General features: G+C 47.7%; 1 protein-coding gene across 2 annotated transcripts in view; it reads right to left on the reverse strand.

The window, feature by feature from the left end:
• Window positions 1-22140, reverse strand: part of IL2RG (interleukin 2 receptor subunit gamma) — a 175067-nt gene that overhangs the window by 54211 nt on the left and 98716 nt on the right. For both annotated transcript variants that reach the window (XM_078640206.1, XM_078640207.1), the window contains exon 5: window positions 13497-13636. In XM_078640206.1, coding sequence (XP_078496332.1) covers window positions 13497-13636 — 140 coding nt within the window. The remainder of the gene's footprint in view (window positions 1-13496; window positions 13637-22140) is intronic.

Consider the following 22140-nt stretch of genomic DNA (forward strand, 5'->3'; position numbering starts at 1 on the left):
GTACAAACGACAGGTAGAGGCGGCCGGTCCCACGTAGCGAGGCCCCAGGTACAGGATGATGATCGACAGGGAACAAGACCCAAAGATGGGGTAAACCCCACCCAATGCCTAGAAAGTGATGAAGCTAGCTCAGACTTGCCAGTTATTAATATCCCCCCACCCGCAACCCCAAATCTAATCATTTTAACTGGTGTTCCAGGGCTGAATAATGGCATTAGAAATCACATTTGGACCTCAAAAACAAATGAATCTTTTTGTTAGCCAAATATCGTGACTTCTCACTTAAGAATTCAGATGACACACTCACGACCCGCAGGGTGGGACTGGTAGGCTGGAGGCCTAAAAACATCACAGGGGACTGCGTTGTAATCAATTTCAGATAACCAAGCATAGAGTCTTTCCCCCCTGGGCTATTTTTACCCTCCAAGCATTATACCGGTATATACAAGCCAGGATGGTCTTGAGGGGGGGGGTGTGGTAACAGACCAAGCCACGCCACACAAGGGGCCCGATTCACAGAACTAACTTAAGACAAACTCCTAAACTTACTACCATTTCGGTATTCACAGAAGGCACTTACTCAAATTGGTATTCACAGAAGTTAGGAGTCCTAACTTTACTACTCCTAAATGCCTTCTGTGAATACCGAAAGTCTTAAAGTTAGGATTTTTCTCAGTTTAGGAGTAGTAAAGTTAGGACTCCTAACTTCTGTGAATACCGAAACGAGTAAGTGCCTTCTGTGAATACCAAAATGGTAGTAAGTTTAGGATTTTGTCTTAAGTTAGTTCTGTGAATCGGGTTCTAGGGGTTCACACCACCCCTGCCCACTTTTTTACCATCTGCCACTCACGAACAGATTCGACTCACTTTAACTGGTGGATTGACCCGTGAGTAGGGGGTTTCCTACAAGGGAACTCCGTCCGAACAGGGGAGACCTGGAGGGACTCACAATGTTGGGGGCCGATGGCACGAGGGCAGGGGCGAGGGGAACAAAAGGGGGTAGAGAGTGGAGCAGAAAACAAAGGATGGAATAAGGCCGTTAACACTGAGATCACTAGGTAATATTAACACTTGCTACTTATAGTGCTTAAAAATGATGGATGAAGCGCTAGATACAAATAAGATAATGCTATTACTATACGGCACATTCCCAAATACCTTTCTGAACATAGGGCACCCTTCTGTGTTCTCACTCTCTCAGGAGAAGAGGTCTTGAAGGCCAGCAGAGGAATGGAGTAGTGGCTGACCGGACGATCTAAAGTGCGCATGTCAGTTTGGCCGGCTGTCTTGTAACGGCCAGGCTGACATGCGCACTTTACAGCTCTCTAAGACACCAAGCACAGACCCCTCCCCCAAATGTGTCTAATTTTACAGAGGAGGTAGCAGCAGCCAGGCCGTTTAGGGGGTCGCCTTTTTTTAAATTGCTCTTTATTAATTTTATATGAAAAAGATCAGATCACGCATATAGATCACCATTAACAACACTATATGTAGCATTGGCTGGTCTACGGGTTCATCTTTATGGCATCTGCAGCGTCCCCAGCCCCACAGCAGACTATGGTTTAAGAACGCTGAGGAGGACGAGCTGCAGTGGGTAAGTACCTTTTATTTCAAATGTATTTATTGTAAATGCTAGTGTCATATTTTGGGGGTTTTGGAGGGAGGGGTGTTTTATTAGGGCTTTTGGAGGGAGAGGTATTTTATTTCGGTCTTTTGGAGGGAGGGGTGTTTTATTAGGGCTTTTGGAGGGAGAGGTATTTTATTTCGGTCTTTTGGAGGGAGGGGTGTTTTATTAAGGGCTTTTGGAGGGAGAGGTATTTTATTTCGGTCTTTTGGAGGGAGGGGTGTTTTATTAAGGGCTTTTGGAGGGAGGGGGTGTTTTACTTTGTTTTTTGGGAAGTGGTGAGGCACTTTGCTCACCTCACCACTTTCTAAGGCTGCCAGCCGCCCCTGCTGCTCCTGCATGTAAGTAATAAACTCGTGATGAGGGCAAGGGGGGATCCCTTCCTCTCAGAAGGTTTGACCTCATTTCAATAACTTTTAGAAAAAGAGCTTGTGTACACAATTTTTTTGATTAGTTACAAATAACGATCAAAAATACCACAAATTAGTTGATCATTGTAAAATTCATTACTATATTATTCAAAATATACATTATGAAGGAAAATTTGCTCGAAAGACATTCGTTTCAAACACAGAAAAACACATGATTGTGACTTTGTGTGATCTATTGTGAAAAAATTGTGATGCATAAACCCAGATTTTAACTGCCGTCTAAAATAGACCGGTTCCAAACATACTTGAGATGGGGGTATTGACAAAGACTATGTTTCTCTCTCTGCATTAAGACATCACAAAAATCTAGATGGTCAGAACCAAGGGGTTTTCAGATAAACAAGTCTTTAGAAGAACAGTGCAGTTTTTATCATTTAGGGCCATATGTATCAAGCAAATTTGCATTCGCAAAGGCCTTTGCGAATTTGCTAAATGGAATGTATTAAGCAAAATGTGGTTCAAAATAAGGAATCGCAAAATTTGCGATTCCTTAAATGCAATGTATGAAGCAAAAAAGAATTGCTAATTGTCCCTAAGGAATCGCAAATTACCACCAACTTCAAGTTGGTGGTAATTTGCGATTTTCTTGAAAAATGCCAATTTTAGCATTTTACAAAGTGCAATGTGATGCACATACATGCCCTTAGAGCATGTATGTGCACCACATGTGCACCCATGCTTATTTCAGGGGTGCAACAGGGTGTCCTTTGGACACCCCTGCACCCTTGAAATTATTCTCAATTTGCGATTAGCAAATTGCGAATCGCAAATTGAGAATAATTTCACATTCATTCCTATGGGCCTCATGGCCCATAGGAATGAATGGGAAATTATTCCTTAATTGCAATTAGCAATTTGCTAATCGCAATTAAGGAATTTTAAGAAATCACAAAAAAATGCGATTTTCTTGATACATACCAATTTGCGATTCTGAAATAGCGATTTCTTAAAAATCGCTATTACAGAATCGCAAATTGGTTCCTTGATACATATGGCCCTAAAGTCCTTCAGCAAAAAATGACTCTTCTGTAGGGAGTGGGATAGAAAATCATTTCCCTTGGAAGAATTGTTTTTTTTCTTTAAAATCTTTTTATAGATTTTTTTATCATAACAAATACAGTTTGACACCCATGCAGCACACAGGTGAGGTCGGGAGGATCATATCGACATACAGGGACCTCAAAAAGTGTATTCTGAAGTAGATAAAGGAACTGCCTTACCCATGAGCGATATGGGGTGCGTTCGCCTGTGTTCTGTGTCTTTTTTATCGCCTGTGATAGGACCCTCAAGTACTGGAAGCCGTCTGGAGAACACCACAGGAGGCAGGGCCACCCAGCAGGGGGCATCTAGGTGGAAAGTGGGAATAGCACCGACCTTTGTCGATTTATGCGAATCCCATGTGTACGTATCAAGAATCTCAAGTTCCCTGGGGATAGAGCACTTCGTGTCCACCAAGTATAGTAAAACATCATCAGCGTACAGGGAGATGTTATCCTCCCATTCCGTCGCCCATTTCAGGCCCCGTAGTTGAGCATCGGCCCTCACCCAGCAAGCGAGTGGTTCCATAGCCATGGCGAATAGCAATGGGGAAGTGGGCAGCCCTGTCTAGTCCCGCGTCACAGAGTGAATGTCTCTGAGTGTCCTGTTAACCAGGACCCTGACTACCGGACTAGTGTATAGCAGGCGTACCCAAGACACAAAATCTTCACCAAACCCCATCTTGCCCAACACCGCCACAGGATATCGAACTCGACTAAATCAAATTCCTTTTCTGCATCTAGAGCCAGAAAAACCTCCGGCTCTCCCAGGCTCGGTCTCCTGGCCATTGAGCCAAAAAGACGCTGCAGGCTGTGTTGAGTCACGTCTGTGGACATAAAGCCTGGTGAGTCGGAGTCCACTAGTTTGTCGATAATTTGTGTTAGTCTATTGACTACGATTTTTGCCTGTATTTTAACTTCGGAGTTGAGTAGCGTGATCGGCCTGTAGGAGGCACATTGTTCTGGGGACTTTCCTTTAATGTGGATTAGGACTATAGCAGCAGTCCTTAAGTCTACCAGTAGAGTCCCCTATTTTTTGACAGTATATAGCAGTTTTCATGCGGGCTCGGCTACAAGTCTCCCCATGCATCTACAAATTCCAGTGGGAGACCATTTGGACATGGGGTCTTTCCCCTCCAGAGTTGGTGGATAGCCTCAAGAATGTCTTCAGCTGCAATCTCCCCGTCCAAGGCCATGAGTCATCCCAAGCAAGCCTAGGGGTTGGCAGGTCACTCACAAACTTTTGTAGGTCAGCCCTGGGCCATGAGGCCTCTGGGCAGTAACGCACCGCGAGGTGCACTGCAAAAATGCTTGGAATATCCTTGGGTCTGCATTGTCCGTCCCTCGTGGTTAGTTACTTGGTGTATCCAGTGCCTCCCATCCTCTTACGTGCCAGCCAGGCCAGCAATTTCCTGGCCTCATTGCCTGGATAATACAATCGGTATTGATTAGCGGGGTATTGCGTCCATGCCTCATCTTCTATCAGGCTACGGAATGACTCCTGATGAAGGGCTATGTAACGCCCGGGAACCTCTGCAGTCCGTAGATGGGATTGTAGCTCAACTGATTCTTTATTTGTATGTCACATTTACCAGTGATATGGGATATCAGATTCCCCTGGATAAACATCTCATAGGACTCCTACAGTATGGCAGCTGACTTCACAGAACCTATATTTTCCTTAAAGTACGCCTCTGTGGTGGAAGTCAGTAGTTTCCTGGTGTTCGAGTCTTCCAACTCCAAGGGGTCCAGTCGTCATGATATCTGTCCGCCCCCCTGGTCTCTGTCTGAGTTTAGTGTCTAGTGCAGATTGGAGATTGATCTGAGATTCCCGTGGTAAGTAGTGAGTGTCTCTTTATTGCCCTCCTTGCGGCCGGGGAGCTAAAGCATAGTCAAGTCTGGGCAGAGAGCCAGCCGTTCCTGCCGCATAAGAGAAAGGTTTTTAGATGGGATGCGTCTCATGCCAAATGTCCTGGAGTTCCATGGCCTTGAGGAACATGTGTAGGTGTGTGTCTCCCTCCATCATTGCATGTCCTCATGTGCGTCTATCCATGTCCCAGTGCAGTGTAAGATTGAGATCCCCCTATGATGGGTATTGCCTGTGAAGCCTGGAGGAACGAGTCGCCCAGCTTCTGGTGCACTGCAGTTTGAAAGCCCGGAGGGAAGTATAGGTCACTTCCCATACCAGTCACTCACTCAGTATACCTGCATTGCAGCCCCAGGGTTTACCCATGTGTTGGTAACCACCAGTGGGATTGAACCCGGAGTGTGCCAGGACCATGTATCGGCCTCTTCCCAAAATTGGTCAAGTATTGCTCACCAAGTGGGTCACTTGGAGCAGGACTATATCTGGGTTGTGACAGTATAGGAAGCAGGAAACCACCTCCGTCTTCAGCTTGTGTCCCACCCTGTTCACACTCTTGGACAGTATTGTCAGTCCCCCTAGTTGTGCGTCAGCTGTCATCATCTCTTGTGTCCCAGAGAGTCTGCAAGTGGTCTCCCAAGTGCTGGTGCCAGCTCCCCTGTGTATGCACCACAGGTGGTGTTGAAACTCCCCAAAATACTACCCCTCCCTACCACATCTGCCTGTGGTATCACTCATCCCCTTATTCCAAACATCAAATCTATTGAACTGGCTAATAGTCTAGCAAACCCAGTCTCACTGCCAGGGGATGGGGTGAAATGACTGCAAACCCAACGGACTGCAGCTGTCCCAACTTGTAGTGGATGGCCCAGCATCGTCTATCTCGCTTCAAGCTTCCGGTACTCTGGCTTTGACATGATATTTCACCTTCCACTTCATCGGGGAAGGGAGGGGCCATTTGCCCAACTGCCACCGCTGCCCAGTGGGACACCAACCCTCAAGCCAGTACCATGCTTCTTCAAGAGTAGCGCAGAACCAGGATTTTCCACTAGCGTGGATGTGCAGTTTTGCTGGAAACATTACTGAGTACTGCAGGTTCCGTTTTCTGAGTTCCTGTTTAACTTTGTCAAATGAGCGCCTCTTCATTTGCACCTCATGAGTGAAATTCGAGAACACCACGACAGTGTGGTTCTCAAACATAAGACGGCCCTACTGCCTAGCCACTCTCAAAACAGTGTGCAAGTCCTTCAAATTAAGCAATCAAGCAATGATTTGCCGTGAGCACACCCCTAGTGGGGTAGCGTTCCAGGCACTCTATTGATTCACTCTACCACAAACTGTGGGGCAAATTCCATGGTATTCACTCTGGTGGTAAGGAAAACTTCAATAAAGTGACACACATCCATTCCCTCTGCCTTTTCTGGTAGTCCCCGAACCGTACATTGTTGCGGCGAGTCCTGTCCTCCACGTCTGCGTGGAGCTGTTGAGTGGTCTCTTTAGTTGACTGATATCTGCAGCAAAGGTCTTGATGGTAGCATCGTAGTCTTTCAGGGCATACTCAGTTGGCGTTGGTGATCTTCCCCACGTCAGCCAGAATCAGTGTGATATCCACTGCCACCATACCAATTGTTGTCTCTAGGACTGCCCTGGAGGCTTGGATACCACTTGAGCAGTTCTTTCATGGTAGGACCCCAGAGTCAGTAGCCTCGGTCTCGGCCAAGGAGTCCTCTCCATCTGCACCCCCCATGCCTGGAATGCGTACTTATCCAGGTGATTAGCCTGAGGGCCTTGGAGCCCTTGCCCCACACTATCAGGCCTGGGGTCTGTGTTACTTTTTTGCTTGTGGGGCATAGGGAAACAGGAAAGCGTCTAGTCTATTTTCACTCTTAGAGCCCAGTTCTTGCAATGTTGGTCAAAATGGAAGATGGGGGGGGGGTCGGTGCCAAAAGAGGAGAAAAATATGGGGTGGGGGCACATTCCCAGCCTCCTTGTAATCCCCTGATGTCTCAATGATCACCAGGCCAGTCAATTGACCAGACGAACAGAACAGCAAACCCAGATGGGCTCAGGTTAAATGTTGGGCTTCAGTGAGGCCCTGCAGCACCCCCAAATAGATTTGGGGTCCCCCACTGTGGCCCTGACCCGGTCAGCAGCAACAGGGGGCATCCAGGAGGGCCGGTATTCAGGGGCTGTGTGCCCCACATAGGGTCGAAGTAGCTGAGGCAATACCCGGGCAACTTCAGAGGCGGTGTGCCACACAACAACTGCTGGGCAGCACTCCCAAGGGGCTCCGGGACCTTCACTGTAAGCTCCCCAGGTCAATGGCAGTGGCCCCGGGATCCACTCCGTGTAGACTGAGGCTCCTGGAGCTGCGCGCTTGGCCCGAACCAGCTGAGGGAGGGCAGTCCAACTGCCATCTTGACTTTCGTACACCTCCAGAGATACGATGGTGCAGGATCATTTTTCAGCACATCCGGGACCGCACACCCAACCAGCTGCCTCTCCTTACATTCCTGCATGGAGGGTGCCAGACATGGCCACCGGGAGCAATGAATGGGCCTTGCGGCACTGAGGTACCGGCGGAAGAACCGACAAGGCAGGCTCCATGTCGTTTCGGCATCTTGGCCATGCCCCCTCTTGGAAGAATTGTTGATGAGTTTTAACCCTGTCTCAGGAATCGATGCTGGGGTGCCTAATTAAAAGAGCAATGAATGCCTAAGCTTACGGGCCTCGTGAAATGTGACCATCCTCTTTCGTAAGGTCCCCACTCCGCTCAGTTTGCTCACCATTAGTGTTCCCGCAGCTTTGCTTCTGCTTTCCTCTTCCCTCTTCATGATTTCTATTTGTGGCTCCGGTGGCTCTTGAGATGTTCTTAAAACACTTGGCGGTTCTATCTTGCCATACTATGCTGCTGCCTCCTGTATGTCTGAACCCAGAGAGAGTCTTCTTGTGCATGGGTTTTGTCCATGGCCTGATACCTGGAGCATGAGGTGAGTCTTTACACTGCTTTAGATGAATGCGCCTGCATTATCTGAAATATCAGGTACTGCTGTTTTCTCTGTTGTTATTGTTATTGTTAACTTAGTCTTCTATAGCGCCAACTCACCAACAGGTCTCTAGGCGCTTAAAAACAACAGCAAACAACAATACATGAGGAAGAAGGCGGGCCAGGGGCCAATAAAAAGATTTATTTTGCTGGATCAAGTGCCTCCCTAAATGAAAAGGTTTTTAACACCTTCCTAAAACGCAAGAGGTTCGCTTCTTTCCGAAGTGATTCTGGTAGCTTGTTCCAGATCTGCGGCAACAAAACCGAAAAAGACCTACCCCCTTTGGTTTTTAACTTATAACGGGGGCAGACCAAAAGCTGGGATTCAGCAGACCGCAAAACTCGCTTGGGGGTATATAACTCCAAGCGCTCTTTAATATACGCAGGAGCTTGCCCATAGATGGCCTTGTGGGCTGTACAGAGGCTCTTGAACTCCACCCTCTGTTCAATGGGGTGCCAGTGTAACTTAAGTAGTAGAGCTGAGGCATGAGATCTTCTAGGTAACTTGAAGATTAGCCACGCTGCATCATTCAGGACCACCTGCAATCTATTAATCAAGATTTTAGGTAGGCCTAGATAAAGGGCATTCCCATAATCTAGCCTCGAGACAATGGTGGCAGAGACTACCATACGGAGTGCAGAAAAGGAAAGGAGAGGAGCCAGCTTTCGTAGCTGTCTGATCAAACCAGTACATATCCCTACTACTGAGGAGATCTGACTGGTCATAGACAACTCATTGTCAATCTTTATTCCAAGACTTTTTACATTGTCACTCGGTATCGGTGAGGGCCCTAGTTCCTGGGGCCAGTAAAGATCACTCCAAGGCGAGGCTAAGGTGGAGACCACCAATACCGCCGTTTTTTCCGGATTTATTTTTAGCAGATTGGCCGTCATCCAGCTAACCGTGTGTCTGAGGTTGTTCTGGGCACTAGTTTGTGCCAAGATCGTATTATCGATACTCAGCAACAACTGGGTGTCGTCCGCGTAGTTAAATACCCGGCAACCCATGTTAGCTAGTGAGTCAATCAACGGCTGGAGGTACAGATTAAAAAGCAGTGGGGATAGTGCGGAACCCTGAGGGACTCCGCACTCCAGAATACCCACTCTAGAAATGGCATCTCCCAATTGGATCCTCTGGGTCCTGCCGGTCAAAAAAGATTGGAGCCACTGATGGACTTGACCCCTTATCCCAAACGCAGCCAATCTGTCCAATAGCAGGGAGTGGCTGACAGTATCGAACGCCGCCGATAGATCTAAAAGTATCAGGGCGCTCGGTTTCTTACTGTCAGCCATACCTCTCAGCTCATCCAGCACCGAGAGCATCACCAGCTCGGTGCTGTGATGTGCACGAAATCCCGCCTGACGCTCCTGGAGAAGATGGTGTGATTCCAGGAATGAGGAAAGGGATCTCAGCACATGTTGCTCTAAAATCTTGGACAGAAAAGGCAGCTGGGATATTGGCCTATAGTTTTTTTAAATGGCCGGGTCGGCTCCAGGCTTTTTTAACAGAGGCCTCACACGTGCCTCCTTGAGACTTGATGGTAATTGCCCGGTCATCATTGAGCTATTGAGAATGGAGATAATGTGGTTTTCCAGGATAGGGCACGCCAGACGAAAGACCCTAGGGGGACACGGGTCCGCTGGAGAGCTTGACTTAGTGTTGATCATAATCTGCTCAAGACTTAAAGAATCTAGTTCAGGAAACTTAGAGATGTATGCTTCGGGGTAAAGCTGAGCTTCCAGTGACGGGCAGGGGTCCTTCAGGGCACTAATCTTGATCTCCGAAAGGATGGTTTCCACCTTCTCGAGAAAGAAGCTTTGAAAACTATCGGCAGTTATTGTAGTTTCCGACGTTTCTGTTTTTTTGCTCAGCTCAGTTAAAATTTTAAACGTTTCCTTCTGAATATTGTCCGCTTGATTTATACGAGTTTCATAAAAATCAGCTTTTGTTGCCACAATCAATTTTTTATAAGTCTTAAGTGAGGATCTGTATTGTTCCCTATCTGTCCCATCTTTGGTTCTCCTCCAGATCCTTTCTAAACACCGGAGTTTCTTTTTGTGGTCCCTTAAAAGCGGGGTGAACCATGGGGCGCCTTTTACTATGCCTTTTACTTTTTGTAATTTCTCAGGAGCTATCTGGTCAATTGCCTGACTCAGATTCTGCATTAAATCCTTATAGTCCTGGTCTAAATCTCCTTTTAGAACTAATGTTTGAACGCGGTCAGGGAGGCTACAGGTCAATGCTTTTGAATCCACTTTTGTCCACTGCCGGACTTTTTTCCGATTTAGGGATTTTTTGGGACAAATAACTATCGATCGGGATCTCACAATTCACCATGTAGTGGTCCGACCAGATACAAGGTACGGTGTCCATAAGTTTTACCCTTGGGTCTGATGTCCAAAAGAGATCTAGGATGTGCCCCTTGACATGAGTAGGGGCATCCACAAGCTGTCTGATCCCCAAAGAGGACATAGTATTCTCCAAATGTCTTGATGGCAAATCTTTTTTAACTTTATCCCAGTGCATGTTGAAGTCTCCTGTCACCACAATTTTTTGGTATCTAGTACATAAGTCAGACATAATCGGGGCAAACAAATCATTAAAAACTGACGTGGAATTTGGGGGACGATGCACGGTGAGGATTACTAAGCATGAGTTATTCAACATGATCTTTACTCCCAGTATATCAGCTAGTTCGATAGTTTCCGCAATTATTTTGACAGCTTTTAAATTTTTCTTAAACAGAATTGCTACCTCCCCACCCCGGGCATTTTCCACGCGGTTGTGCCATACCGCGTCATAATTACTGGGAAGGGCAGCTATAATGTCTGGCAGGGAATTTTCACCCAACCATGTCTCCGTGAGTGTTAAAATGTCAATAGCATCATCCTGGAGAAGAGTAAAAACCTCAAGATGGTGCTTTTGAAGGGCCCTAGTGTTTAAACAGGTTACTTGCCAGGGGAGAGGAGCTGTTTCGGACAGGCCCCTGAGCGGTCGGAGAATATTTAAGTCATTTAATCTAGTCACGATAGCAGGATCCAGAATCTGCCTGCCCATATCCATATCTCGCAGGTCTTTAGAAGAAAATACATATCGTTGACCAGAAAGCCTGGCCCCTGACCCCGACCGAGCGCGGACGGGCGCAGACGGGCAGGACTCTGGCACGACTCCGGTGCAGGTCCGGCGCGTCCGCTGTAAGCGTCCGCTGCGCGGAGTCATAACCGTCTTATTTATGCGCTGCTAGAGCGCGTCACCCGCCTGATCCTCACCCAATATGGCCGCCATAGAACCGGGAACCAGCCCTCGGCGTCGATACTCGGCCGAGAGCGGTCCCGAGGCAGAGGGAGGGGGGAAAGGGACACAGAGCGCAAGGAAGCGCTAAAGGAAGTCTCCAAAAGCTTATTAAATCAAGCGGTTTAAAATACACGAGTAAAAATGCACTTGAATGCAAATATAACAAAGTAAAGGAGAGAGACCTCCCGGCTTCCGCCTCAGGAGGGGAAAGTTGCTGCTGTCAGTTTCTCCTAAGATTCCAACCTCCTACTGAGAGATGGACCTTGATGCATGCAGTGGTGGCTGCTGCCAATAAAAGTGCTGGGGCAGCGCGGGGGAATAATATATATATTTTAAGTATTTACCTGCCGCTGCCGCTCGCTGCATCAGTGCTTCACAGTTCCACAGCCTCTTCCACGAGTAGATGGTTTCTGCACAGGCGCACAGGCTCCCAGACTCCCCACCCAATCCAGATGCTGCTCTCATGCTACTACCCAGCATGAAGGAAACACTGGGATTGGTCTAAGCAGCCTGGTTTGATGCTCGCTCAGGCAGCCTCTGCCTCTTCTCCACCCGGCAGTGCAACACAGCTGAGTTGGAGAAATCTACGTGCGCATGGCGATTTGGCCGTCCTGGCCAAACCTACATGTGCACTTATAGTGCCCACCACTCCCTTCTGCTCTCCATGGAGGATGGCCCCGCACGCCCTAGACTCGGTGGACTCGTCTCAGTCAGTGAAAACTAAAATGATAATAAAATAGTTTTATCATAATTTTATTTTTCATCCGCTGGCTCTGAGCAGTGGGGCGACGCTCCTCCGCCATGACGGAGGAGCTGACGCGGAATACGTGTCATTTGAAGCCAGTAGACGTGCGGCCACAGCTGTGTCGTCTTCTTTCTGTCCCTAATCCCTTACCCCCTTTCCCCTGCCGAGGTTGTGGTAGTGTCTATATCCGAGGCCACTGGCCGCCCTCCCAGGAGGAGACTGGGGGATCACCATCATACCTTGCCTCCAGCTGCACCCTGGGGCTGAATCCTGACAACTGCTGCTAGTGTTTATTCCCAGACAGTCCCTGTCTGGCCACACTGCCGCTTCTTTATACCCTTTTTGCAGGGTATGTGGCATTATCACTGCATCCTACCTGCCAGAGACTTATAAATGCCATTATATGAGATGTAAATCCATAATCTGACGTCTATTGTTTAACTTAGCAGGATTGGCAAATATACAACTTGCAAAGTTACATCTCTATAGCTCAACACAAAAACCAACAATGGAAGTGGTAAAGGGGCCAGTCAATGACAAGAAAATAAGCACTGGCAGAGCCAAAGGGCATGGCTTGTATTTCCATTTCTATGTCAGACCTACTGGCTTTGCCAAACTCGGTCAGCACACCGAACTCTTATTTAGGCAGTGATTGGGCAGCAGGAGCAGAGGAGCTGCTGAATGGACCGAGGTTCATCAGCAGTGCAGCAGCTAAATGTGTCTGCTAGGTAAATGTAATTTGTACTTGTAAAGCACACTAATACCCCAACGGGGGTTTCCTGGCGCTGTATGCATACCGCTGTGGAACCCTTCCTGGTTTTCCCATTGAAATGTCCACTCCTGGGCACCCCCAAGGTGAGGCCAGGCATCCCAGCGCTGTTGGGGCCGGTGTGGAGGTTAAGCAAGCTATAGCCCAGAGTGGGACCCATGATTAGAATAGGCACCGAGGCGAGAATTATCCGGTCCAAGGAAATTGAGCCCAAGACCCACCGAGGCGGGAATTGAACCCTGGTCCCGGGCCAGACCTCTGCATCAGGGTCTGCCGCTCTAACCATTGAGCCACAGTTTTCACACTTTCATGGAAGCCATTAGAGGAGCTGTTATTTGGCAGACTAGCACAGCATTTGTTTTGGTGTAAGGTGAACCAATGTGACTTGCAGAGATTAAAAAACAACAAAAAAGATTGCTTTCGGTGACCTATGCATGTAATGTATGAGATAAAGAATTGAATGCGACACAAAGTGGGATCATGGGCCACATGTATGAACACATGTTCCCATAGACACAGAATGGGTCAAACCCTTTGATACATCTGGCCCATTGTGCCATGTCTCAGTAGGACAGCCCCCCTACATTCAGGGGTCACCTCTTCCTAGAGGTAGAGAGATGCACCCAGAGCATGAGGGGAGCGATGCCCACTCCTCGGGGCTGGTCCAGGATGGGCGCGTCCTCACCGTGTACTCCGTCTCCTTGTTGCTCCTGTACCGGACTTTGAACTCCACACATCCCCTTTTGTAGCTGGAGTTCCACCTCAGCAGCAGCTGGTTGCTGGTCACATTCACGATGGTCAGATTCACAGGGGGGCCCAGTTTCACTGGAAAAGGAGACAGGTGCAGTCAGTCAAAGAAGCTTTACTCGATTTAAAATAAATCATAGAAGCACATGGGACAAGTGTTCATCATAAAACATATTCAAAATACATATAAAAAGAGAAATGCCAACATGCATCATAGTAGATAATAAAACATAGCAGCCCCCTATTAGTTCAATACAACTGTGAGCATCTGTAATAAATCAGAAATTAAACAGACCAATACAGAGTACACCAACCGCCCCTTACCATATTTATTTCTGATTGCAATATACCCTCTGATAACATTTAAACTTTTAAAACTGCACAACAAATGTCCATATAGTCCAAAGAGAGAAAAAATCTATAACCTTCTTGTTGTACCTGCTGCTCAGCCAGTGTGACGGTGGTGGTGGAATGTTGGTGTGACAGTGGTGGTGGAATGCTGGTGTGACAGTGGTGGTGGAATGTGGGTGTGACAGTGGTGGTGGAATGTTGGTGCGACAGTGGTGGTGGAATGCTGGTGTGACAGCGGTGGTGGAATGTTAGTGTGACAGTGGTGGTGGAATGCTGCTGTGACAGTGGTGGTGGAATGTTGGTGTCACAGTGGTGGTGGAATGCTGGTGTGACAGCGGTGGTGGAATGTTAGTGTGACAGTGGTGGTGGAATGCTGGTGTGACAGTGGTGGTGGAATGTTGGTGTGACAGTGGTGGTGGAATGCTGGTGTGACAGTGGTGGTGGAATGTTGGTGTAACAGTGGTGGTGGAATGTTGGTGTGACGGTGGTGGAATGGGTGGTGGAATGTTGGTGTGACAGTGGTGGTGGAATGTTGATGTGACAGTGGTGGTGGAGTGGGTGGTGGAATGTTGGTGTGACAGTGGCAGTGGAATGTTGGTGTGACAGTGGTGGTGGAGTGGGTGGTGGAATGTTGGTGTGACAGTGGCGGTGGAATGTTGGTGTGACAGTGGTGGTGGAGTGGGTGGTGGAATGTTGGTGTGACAGTGGCGGTGGAATGTTGGTGTGACAGTGGTGGTGGAGTGGGTGGTGGAATGTTGGTGTGACAGTGGCGGTGGAATGTTGGTGTGACAGTGGTGGTGGAGTGGGTGGTGGAATGTTGGTGTGACAGTGGCGGTGGAATGTTGGTGTGACAGTGGTGGTGGAATGTTGGTGTGACAGTGGTGGTGGAGTGGGTGGTGGAATGTTGGTGTGACAGTGGTGGTGGAGTGGGTGGTGGAATGTTGGTGTGACAGTGGCGGTGGAATGTTGGTGTGACAGTGGTGGTGGAATGTTGGTGTGACAGTGGTGGTGGAGTGGGTGGTGGAATGTTGGTGTGACAGTGGTGGTGGAATGCTGGTGTGACAGTGGCGGTGGAATGTTGGTGAGATAGTGAGTCAGTGTGAGGATGGGCTGTGCAGCAGGAAGGCTGCTCCTGGTGGGGCTCTACATCATAACATCTATCCTGAATAAATCTACCTGCTTAATATACATGGACTACGAGGCGTCTTTAGTACAACATATTGTGGCGACAATTTTACCAAGACGAACCTGCATGTGCCACCTGAAGGGAAGCTATGAAGCCTTAAGTAACTTGAAATTGAAGAAGAAAAACTTCAAGAAGCTGCTCTTGTAACTAAGCTTGGTGTGTACCTCAAGCTGGCAGCCCTTAGCCCCACCAGTGACCACAACACCGGTCGGCCCCAACCCGGGCATGTCAGTTCCTGCTGGACTTTCCCTCTTACTGGCTGCTGTAACCTTGGAAGAGGAGTCTGTGTCAAATTACCTTGGGAAAGTGGCTCCAACATTTTGAGTTTCCCGTGGAGCAACAGGAAGAGTGTTTGGGGTGCTGCCACTTGAGAGGTGTTCTTATTGTGTGGTGCAACCGTCATCAAGAGGAGTTTCCCAGAGGGTCAGCCAGTATGGGCTTTCCCTCTGGCATGTCTCTAACAGCCTTGAGGAAGAAGCAGTTTCTCTCTGTCTTTGTGGTTGTAGTAAGAAGCTTGTAGATATTAGAAGTGGTGGGTGATGATAAAAGCAAAGATGTCATCTGAGGGTCACAAAACTGAATACAAGTATGTGATGATAGTGTGGATAAAGTGTGTGTAATACAGCATGAATTAAAGAATTATATTTACTGTTTTACAAATCTAGGGAAGTTAAAAAGTAATTGTGCTTGATGAAAGGTAATGAAAGCAAGATGACAGGGATAAATTGGAAAACAAATTACAATGGTACAGGGATTTCCAAATCTCCCGGCCTACTTAGTTTTGGAATATAATCTGGTTAAAACTTCGCAAAACCTACAGTCTGGAAACGCAACTGCAACCCTATTTTTCATTTATAACAGGTTAAGGATGACCCCAGTCACCTTAAACAAAACGAATTACAATACTTTACCAACCTGTTGGTCAAATAATATTACTCATATAGTCCTTCACCATATTATTTTTTCTTGATCATCTAAACACAAATTTTGGTTGAAAGGTTGGAACCAATGTAACTTTTTTTTTCACACAAATGTTCCTATAATTGATTTTTAGGTCTCGCCTACCATTGCATCCCGCATGCGCTGCTCGCTCTGCGAGACATATTGTTAATGAGGAGATTTCAGAAGGGGACTTGAAGCCCCCCCATCATTTTCATGGAGTCGCGTCAGCGTTTATGCTAAACGCTGGCCTCCCATTGAAAATGATGCTTTTTTGTTACTGCCCTTTCTCCTTTTTGTCCGGCCCATCCGGACTGGGTCGTCCAGATGTCATGAAGCAATTTCTTATCTTTAGAGAGGCATCTGTTTCTAATTAGTGTAGCCTTAGCGTGGTCGCTTTCACTTTCACGCCATCATTCCTGCGCGTCCACTTCTTGACGTCTCCTTCTATATGCCAAGGCGAGGGACACATTTAGGGAATAGGGTTCCAGTTACAAATGAACCCCCATTCCTACAGCATGGTATTGGGATTAGTGACACAGCATTAGGGAGAGAGTTAATAGTCCAAGAGAACAACAGGAGAGTTGTGAAATGACCCATTTTTTGAGTGCGAGTATTCTGCTTTGGTGTGAAGGAAACGGATTTGCTGAATAACTAAAATATAGAATTGAAAAATAACCACAGTCAACTTTCCTGCCCTTCACAAAAATCTTGAGTTTTTCCTGGAGAATCTCACTTGCTGTAGGTCCTACTTCGGTCCTATTTCTCTAAAACTGCCTTCTCTCTCTTTCTCTTGGATTCCCTGCCCACACCCCTTCGCGTGCCCCTTTCTATGCCATACTTCCCACCCCCTCTCACGCACACATCATGCATCTGCTTCCCTCTCTTGTCCTCTCCCCCGCTTCATACTGTATATACAACCTCCATCTCTCTCTCTCTCTGCACACTTGTACCACACTCCAACCTGCCTTACTCTTGATACTGAAATCATTTTTGGGACGGTACTGATTGGCTGCTGATGAGCTCACCCAATTGTCCAGGACCCTGTGGGGGAGGGGAGTGTGGTGGGTGATGACATCGGCACCCAAATATCCCACCTGTGTGGGACAGAGTTAGAGTGTAACAAAAAGGGGGAACCAGGACGGACAATATTTAAAGGGGTCCAGTGTACGTGTCCGAAAGATTAGCCACAATGTAAAGTACAAAGTTCCCCAGACTGGGTAGAGAGGAGGTAGAGTATGTCGATATGTAGTGTGTATAGAGAGAAAGAAAGAAAAGCCAAAGAGGGGGGAATCCCCTTGTTGGGACTAAAACCCTCACACACCTAGCAAGCTAGATGTCATGCTTCATCATATGGGTTTGCTCCTCGCTGAACTGGCGCTGCAATGTTCAGCGGGCACCCTCAAGGGGGCTCTTTAACGGAGATCTTTAATCCCTGCCATATGGTGCATGCGGGTGTGCGGGGAAGAAAAGAGGTGTAGTCGTAGGAGGTGAGGTGAAGATAAAAAAGGTGGGTCAGTCCACAATAGAATTTATTGGAGTGGCTGGCGCCCTTAGTAAAAAGGTGGGAGGGGAGATAGTTGCTACTGGTTATGTTAGGCAAGATATCTACAACCCCCTGGTGTGGTCAACATGTTTCATGCCTACGCGGCATTTCATCAGGACCCAAAGTGGGACGTACTACACAGTGAAAAATAATATAAATGCAAAGGTTAAAAAATCTGTAGTCATACAACCTTATGCCAACAGGTCATAAAGGGGCAGGCAAGGAAATCCTGCTCAGTATGAGTGACCTGGAGGGATAAAACATAACAGAACATCGTGAACGTTAACTGTTATTCTGGCTATCTCACACGACACACATAGAAAAGACATACTCGTATTTACAAAGAGAAAGAGTCAACCAATTGGTTAGAACAGTGGTTGCATTGACATCAAGCTGTGTCTACTGGTGGGGCGCACAGTCACATGTCACGCACAAAGAAGATATAGAGTGAGTGGCTAAGGAACACTCAAATTCATAAGCAGGGGGGGCAATGTAAGAGATCTTACCCTAAGGGAGATCGTGAGATGCCCCGCAGTCTGCTCCAGTGGGACCTGCACGTAAAGGTCAGGAACCTGGGGGGGGAGCAAGACAGTGTTGATGACACCCCGTCATCTGTATTAACCCCTTAATGAAAATAAGCATCATGGGTGTTGAGGCTCGCAAGGGGGAAAGGGCTAATGCGGAGGAAATGCACCCGAACGGCCATTGGTTTAACTCCTGGAGCCTGAACCGATCAGTGGAGCTGGTGAGATACCACGGCGGTCCAGATTGGGGCGCGGACCATGAAACAGCGAAAAGCGACCCCGCAAGCCCAACGGGCGCTGAAGGTCAGGAATCACTGAAACGATGGGCCACACCGTCATCGAGGCCACCGGTGACCAAGCCATGCTCGTATGTAGGTTGGAGGCATAAGGTAAACATGGGCGTGTAGGTAACACTCCCAAAGCATGCGCGATACCACCTACGGTCAACAAAACAGGGGGGGGCCGAATGCCCTGAATCAGCCAGTCGAGCCACTTACCCGGATAGCGTGCGGTCGGAGCCGCTAACACCTACCCCCACCGTCTGGTCAGGACAGAGCAGCTGGTAACCGCCCTGGATTCACAAGCGGTATTAGTAGCCCGAATCTCGCCGAGTCCGCGTGGGGGCGGGGCCTCAGCGGGACTACGCGCATGCGTCGCAGTGTAAAGTTTTCCGACCACTGAAACAGGGCGGGAGGAAAAGTAATGGCGCTGGTTAGCGGCCATATTGGTGGTGAAGTGAGTGCCTGAATGGTCCAGTGGAACTAAGTACGAGTCGTTAGGGCACACAATGTCATATTCGGCCAAGTCATGGCGGCGAACACGGACAAGGGGTATCCAGCTGATGGATGTAATGTTGTACCATGAGAGAGATAACTACCGTATTTCACGGAAGGTACAGGAGCGCAAAAAGCAAATCATGTGTAGGATTAAATAACTTGCGCAATTATCACAAGGTGAATCTAGTCGGTTACTCGAATGCGCAGTGCGAAAATGACAGTACTGCGTGGTGGCCATATTGGGGGTCAGAAGGGAAAATTTATGGTCTGCTAAATCAAGGTAATTGATTAATGTACAACTAGTACAATCAGGACCAGCCCACGTAAGATGGTAGAGGTGGGTAGGAAAATTTGTTAATCAAGTACAGAGAGTTAAGTGTGACATCGAGTGTATTGTTTTCACGGTCAGGACGTCAGCAGGAGGTGCAGTTGGCACGGTAGGGGTGTCTTAAGCTAGGCACATCACAAGATATTACCGTGACACTAGCGACCATGGCACACAATCATTCAAACCAACAGTATCTAGGCGCAGACGATGTACCCATCTTTGTTCAATTCTGAACAAGGCTTGTTGTGAAATATGGGGATGGGATTCCAAGACTACCCATCTTATGTTGTCTGCCTGATGACCATGTTGGGTGTAGTGCTCATAGAGCCTGGTGTGGGTTTTCAGACATCTGATGTTGCTCTTGTGTTCCATGATACGGAGTTTGACTGGTCTCATGGTCATCCCCAAATAATGTTTATTACAGGGGCAAGTGATAAGATAAATGCACTTGGTGCTGTTGCAATTCGTATGTTTACGCAATTGCCACTTGAAAGTCTCTGAGAGTGTGATCTCCTTGATGGTGCTTGTTTGGGGGCAAACAACGCATCCACCACATGGGAAGTGTCCTGTCACTGGCGGATGACCCCATAGTGTGGTTTGATTTGTACTGTTTTGTTTCTTAGGGCGTGTATGTATGAGAGAGTCTTTCAGATTGGCCGTGCGTTTGAAGGCAAAACGAGGCGGTGGGATGTCAAGTTCGCTTGAGTTCAAAATGTGCCAATTTCTGTTAATAATTTTCTTGATGTGGCTTGAATGTTTAGTGAAACAAGTCACGCAAGTGATCACATCATCCGCTTCTCTCGGATTAGACTCCAAAAGTGCCTCTCGGTGGTTGTTACCAGCTCGTTTGCGAGAGTCCCGTAACAGCCGTGTCGGGTACCCCCTATCCTGTAATTTGTGTTGTAGGATAACAGCTTCATGATTGAAGTCAGTCTTATCAGTGCAATTCCTGCGGACTCGCAGGAATTGCCCGAAAGGTAAATTATCCCTTAGGGCTCGTGGGTGATGACTCCCATAGAGAAGGAGGCTGTTCCTGTCCGTCTCTTTGCGGTACAAAGTAGTCTTCAACCCATCTGGTCCAAGACTGATGTGTAGGTCTAGGAAAGGAATGGCCGTGTCTGATATGGTGCTGGTGAACTTAAGAAAAGGATTCTGTGAGTTGATCCAAGTACAAAAAGCTTCACATTGCATGCGGGTGCCTCTCCATAGTATGAAGATATCGTCTATATACCTTCGCCACATAGTCAGATTGTCACTGAAAGGGTTATTAGCAGAGTTAATCTTATCCTCTTCAAAGGTAGCCATATAAATACACGCTAGGCTGGGAGCAAATGTCGAACCCATCGAGGTCCCGCTGATTTGATGGTAAAGCTGGGTACCGTACTGGAAGAAGTTCTCGGTCAATGCTATAGTAGCACATGCCATTATAAAGTGGACAGGCGTGGGCGAGTGCCACTCCTCCTGAAGTAAGGTAGACTCGACTGCGTCTAGCGTAGCTTGTTGAGGGATGTTGGTATACAACGCTTCTACGTCTAATGTCACGAGGAGGTCCACTCCCTCCCTCCCATTGATGTCATTTATCAGACGGAGCACATCCCTAGTATCCTGGAGAAATGATGGTATCTTTCTCACCACTGGTTGTAAAAAGGAGTCACAAAACTTTGACAGTGGTTCTAGGAGAGAGCCAATCCCTGAGACAATGGGTCTGCCCGGGACTGGACTCTGACCCTTGTGAATCTTAGGAAGGGTGTAGAAGTATGGGGTGACGGGGTCGGTGGTTATCAAGAACTCAGCCTCGTTCTTGGTTATCCACCCATTAGTTTCTCCTTCCAAGACTAAGCTCGAAATAGATGTACTCAATCTTTTCGTAGGATCTGTTCTGAGGGGTTTGTAATGGGTTGTATTGGACAGCTGGCGTCTGCACTCTGTGTCGTAATCGACGCTGTTTTGGATCACAGTGGCACCACCCTTGTCCGCCTGTTTAATAACAATGGAGGTGTCATTTGCTAAATCTTGAATTGCCTGTCTCTCAACTTTGCTCAGATTGTTAAAGTTATTAGTAACCGGCATTGTTTCGAAACCTTTCAAGACAGCCTTCTCAAATGCCAAAACCTCAGGTGGAACCATGCTTTCATTAGGGGTGAAGGTTGATGGTTTTCGTAAGCCAGTATCAGTACTTTCCATGCTGGGTCTGTCATGGAAGAATGCTCGCAAGCGAACTTTTCTGAACAGTTGTTTTAATTCGCACATTTCTGTGAAACTGTCAGGGACGGGTGTCGGTACGAAGCCTAACCCCTTCTCTAGCACCCCGCTTTCGATGGAGGTGAGCGACCTTTCAGAAAGATTCACAATTAGGCTTTCCTTCCCCTGGTCGTGCTCCGTGTCTCCACTGAGGGGGTTGTGGTTTGCTGGTCCTGCCACTGCACTCCTTTCTGCGTTCCTCCTCTGTTCCGCCCTCTTCCTCTGCCCCAGCCTCTGCCTAAAAAAGGAGGGTTCATGGGATAGAATTGAGGTGCTGCCTGGGGATAGAAGGGATATTGCCAAGGGGGCATCATTTGTGGTGGAGGACCATGAAACTGTGGTACATTTTGATAGCCCTGGTTCCAATTGCCACGGCCTTGGTTGCGGTTGCTCTTGGCGGGGAAACCACCGCTGGAGTCGCTGCCGGATGAACCCCTCCGGCTGCCAGTATCTGAATTCTCGTCAGATGAATAAGTAGATTTTTTGTTGGAGTACCCAGTTTTGAGGTAGGGATAGACTTTTTCTTTGTCAAATCTATCCACCTCTTTCTGGAGTTTAGTCATCTTCTGCTTGAGCAGGAAGTCTTGACTGTCTTCAATCTCTTGGTTTATTTCTGCTAGTTTAGTAGTGAAAGGTGTTTTGGTTAGTGTACCCCTGATAGCTAGCTCCATGGCTGTTATTTTAACCTGCA

The sequence above is a fragment of the Lissotriton helveticus genome, chromosome 4_2 (assembly GCF_964261635.1).
Source record: "Lissotriton helveticus chromosome 4_2, aLisHel1.1, whole genome shotgun sequence".
Lineage (NCBI taxonomy): Eukaryota > Metazoa > Chordata > Amphibia > Caudata > Salamandridae > Lissotriton > Lissotriton helveticus.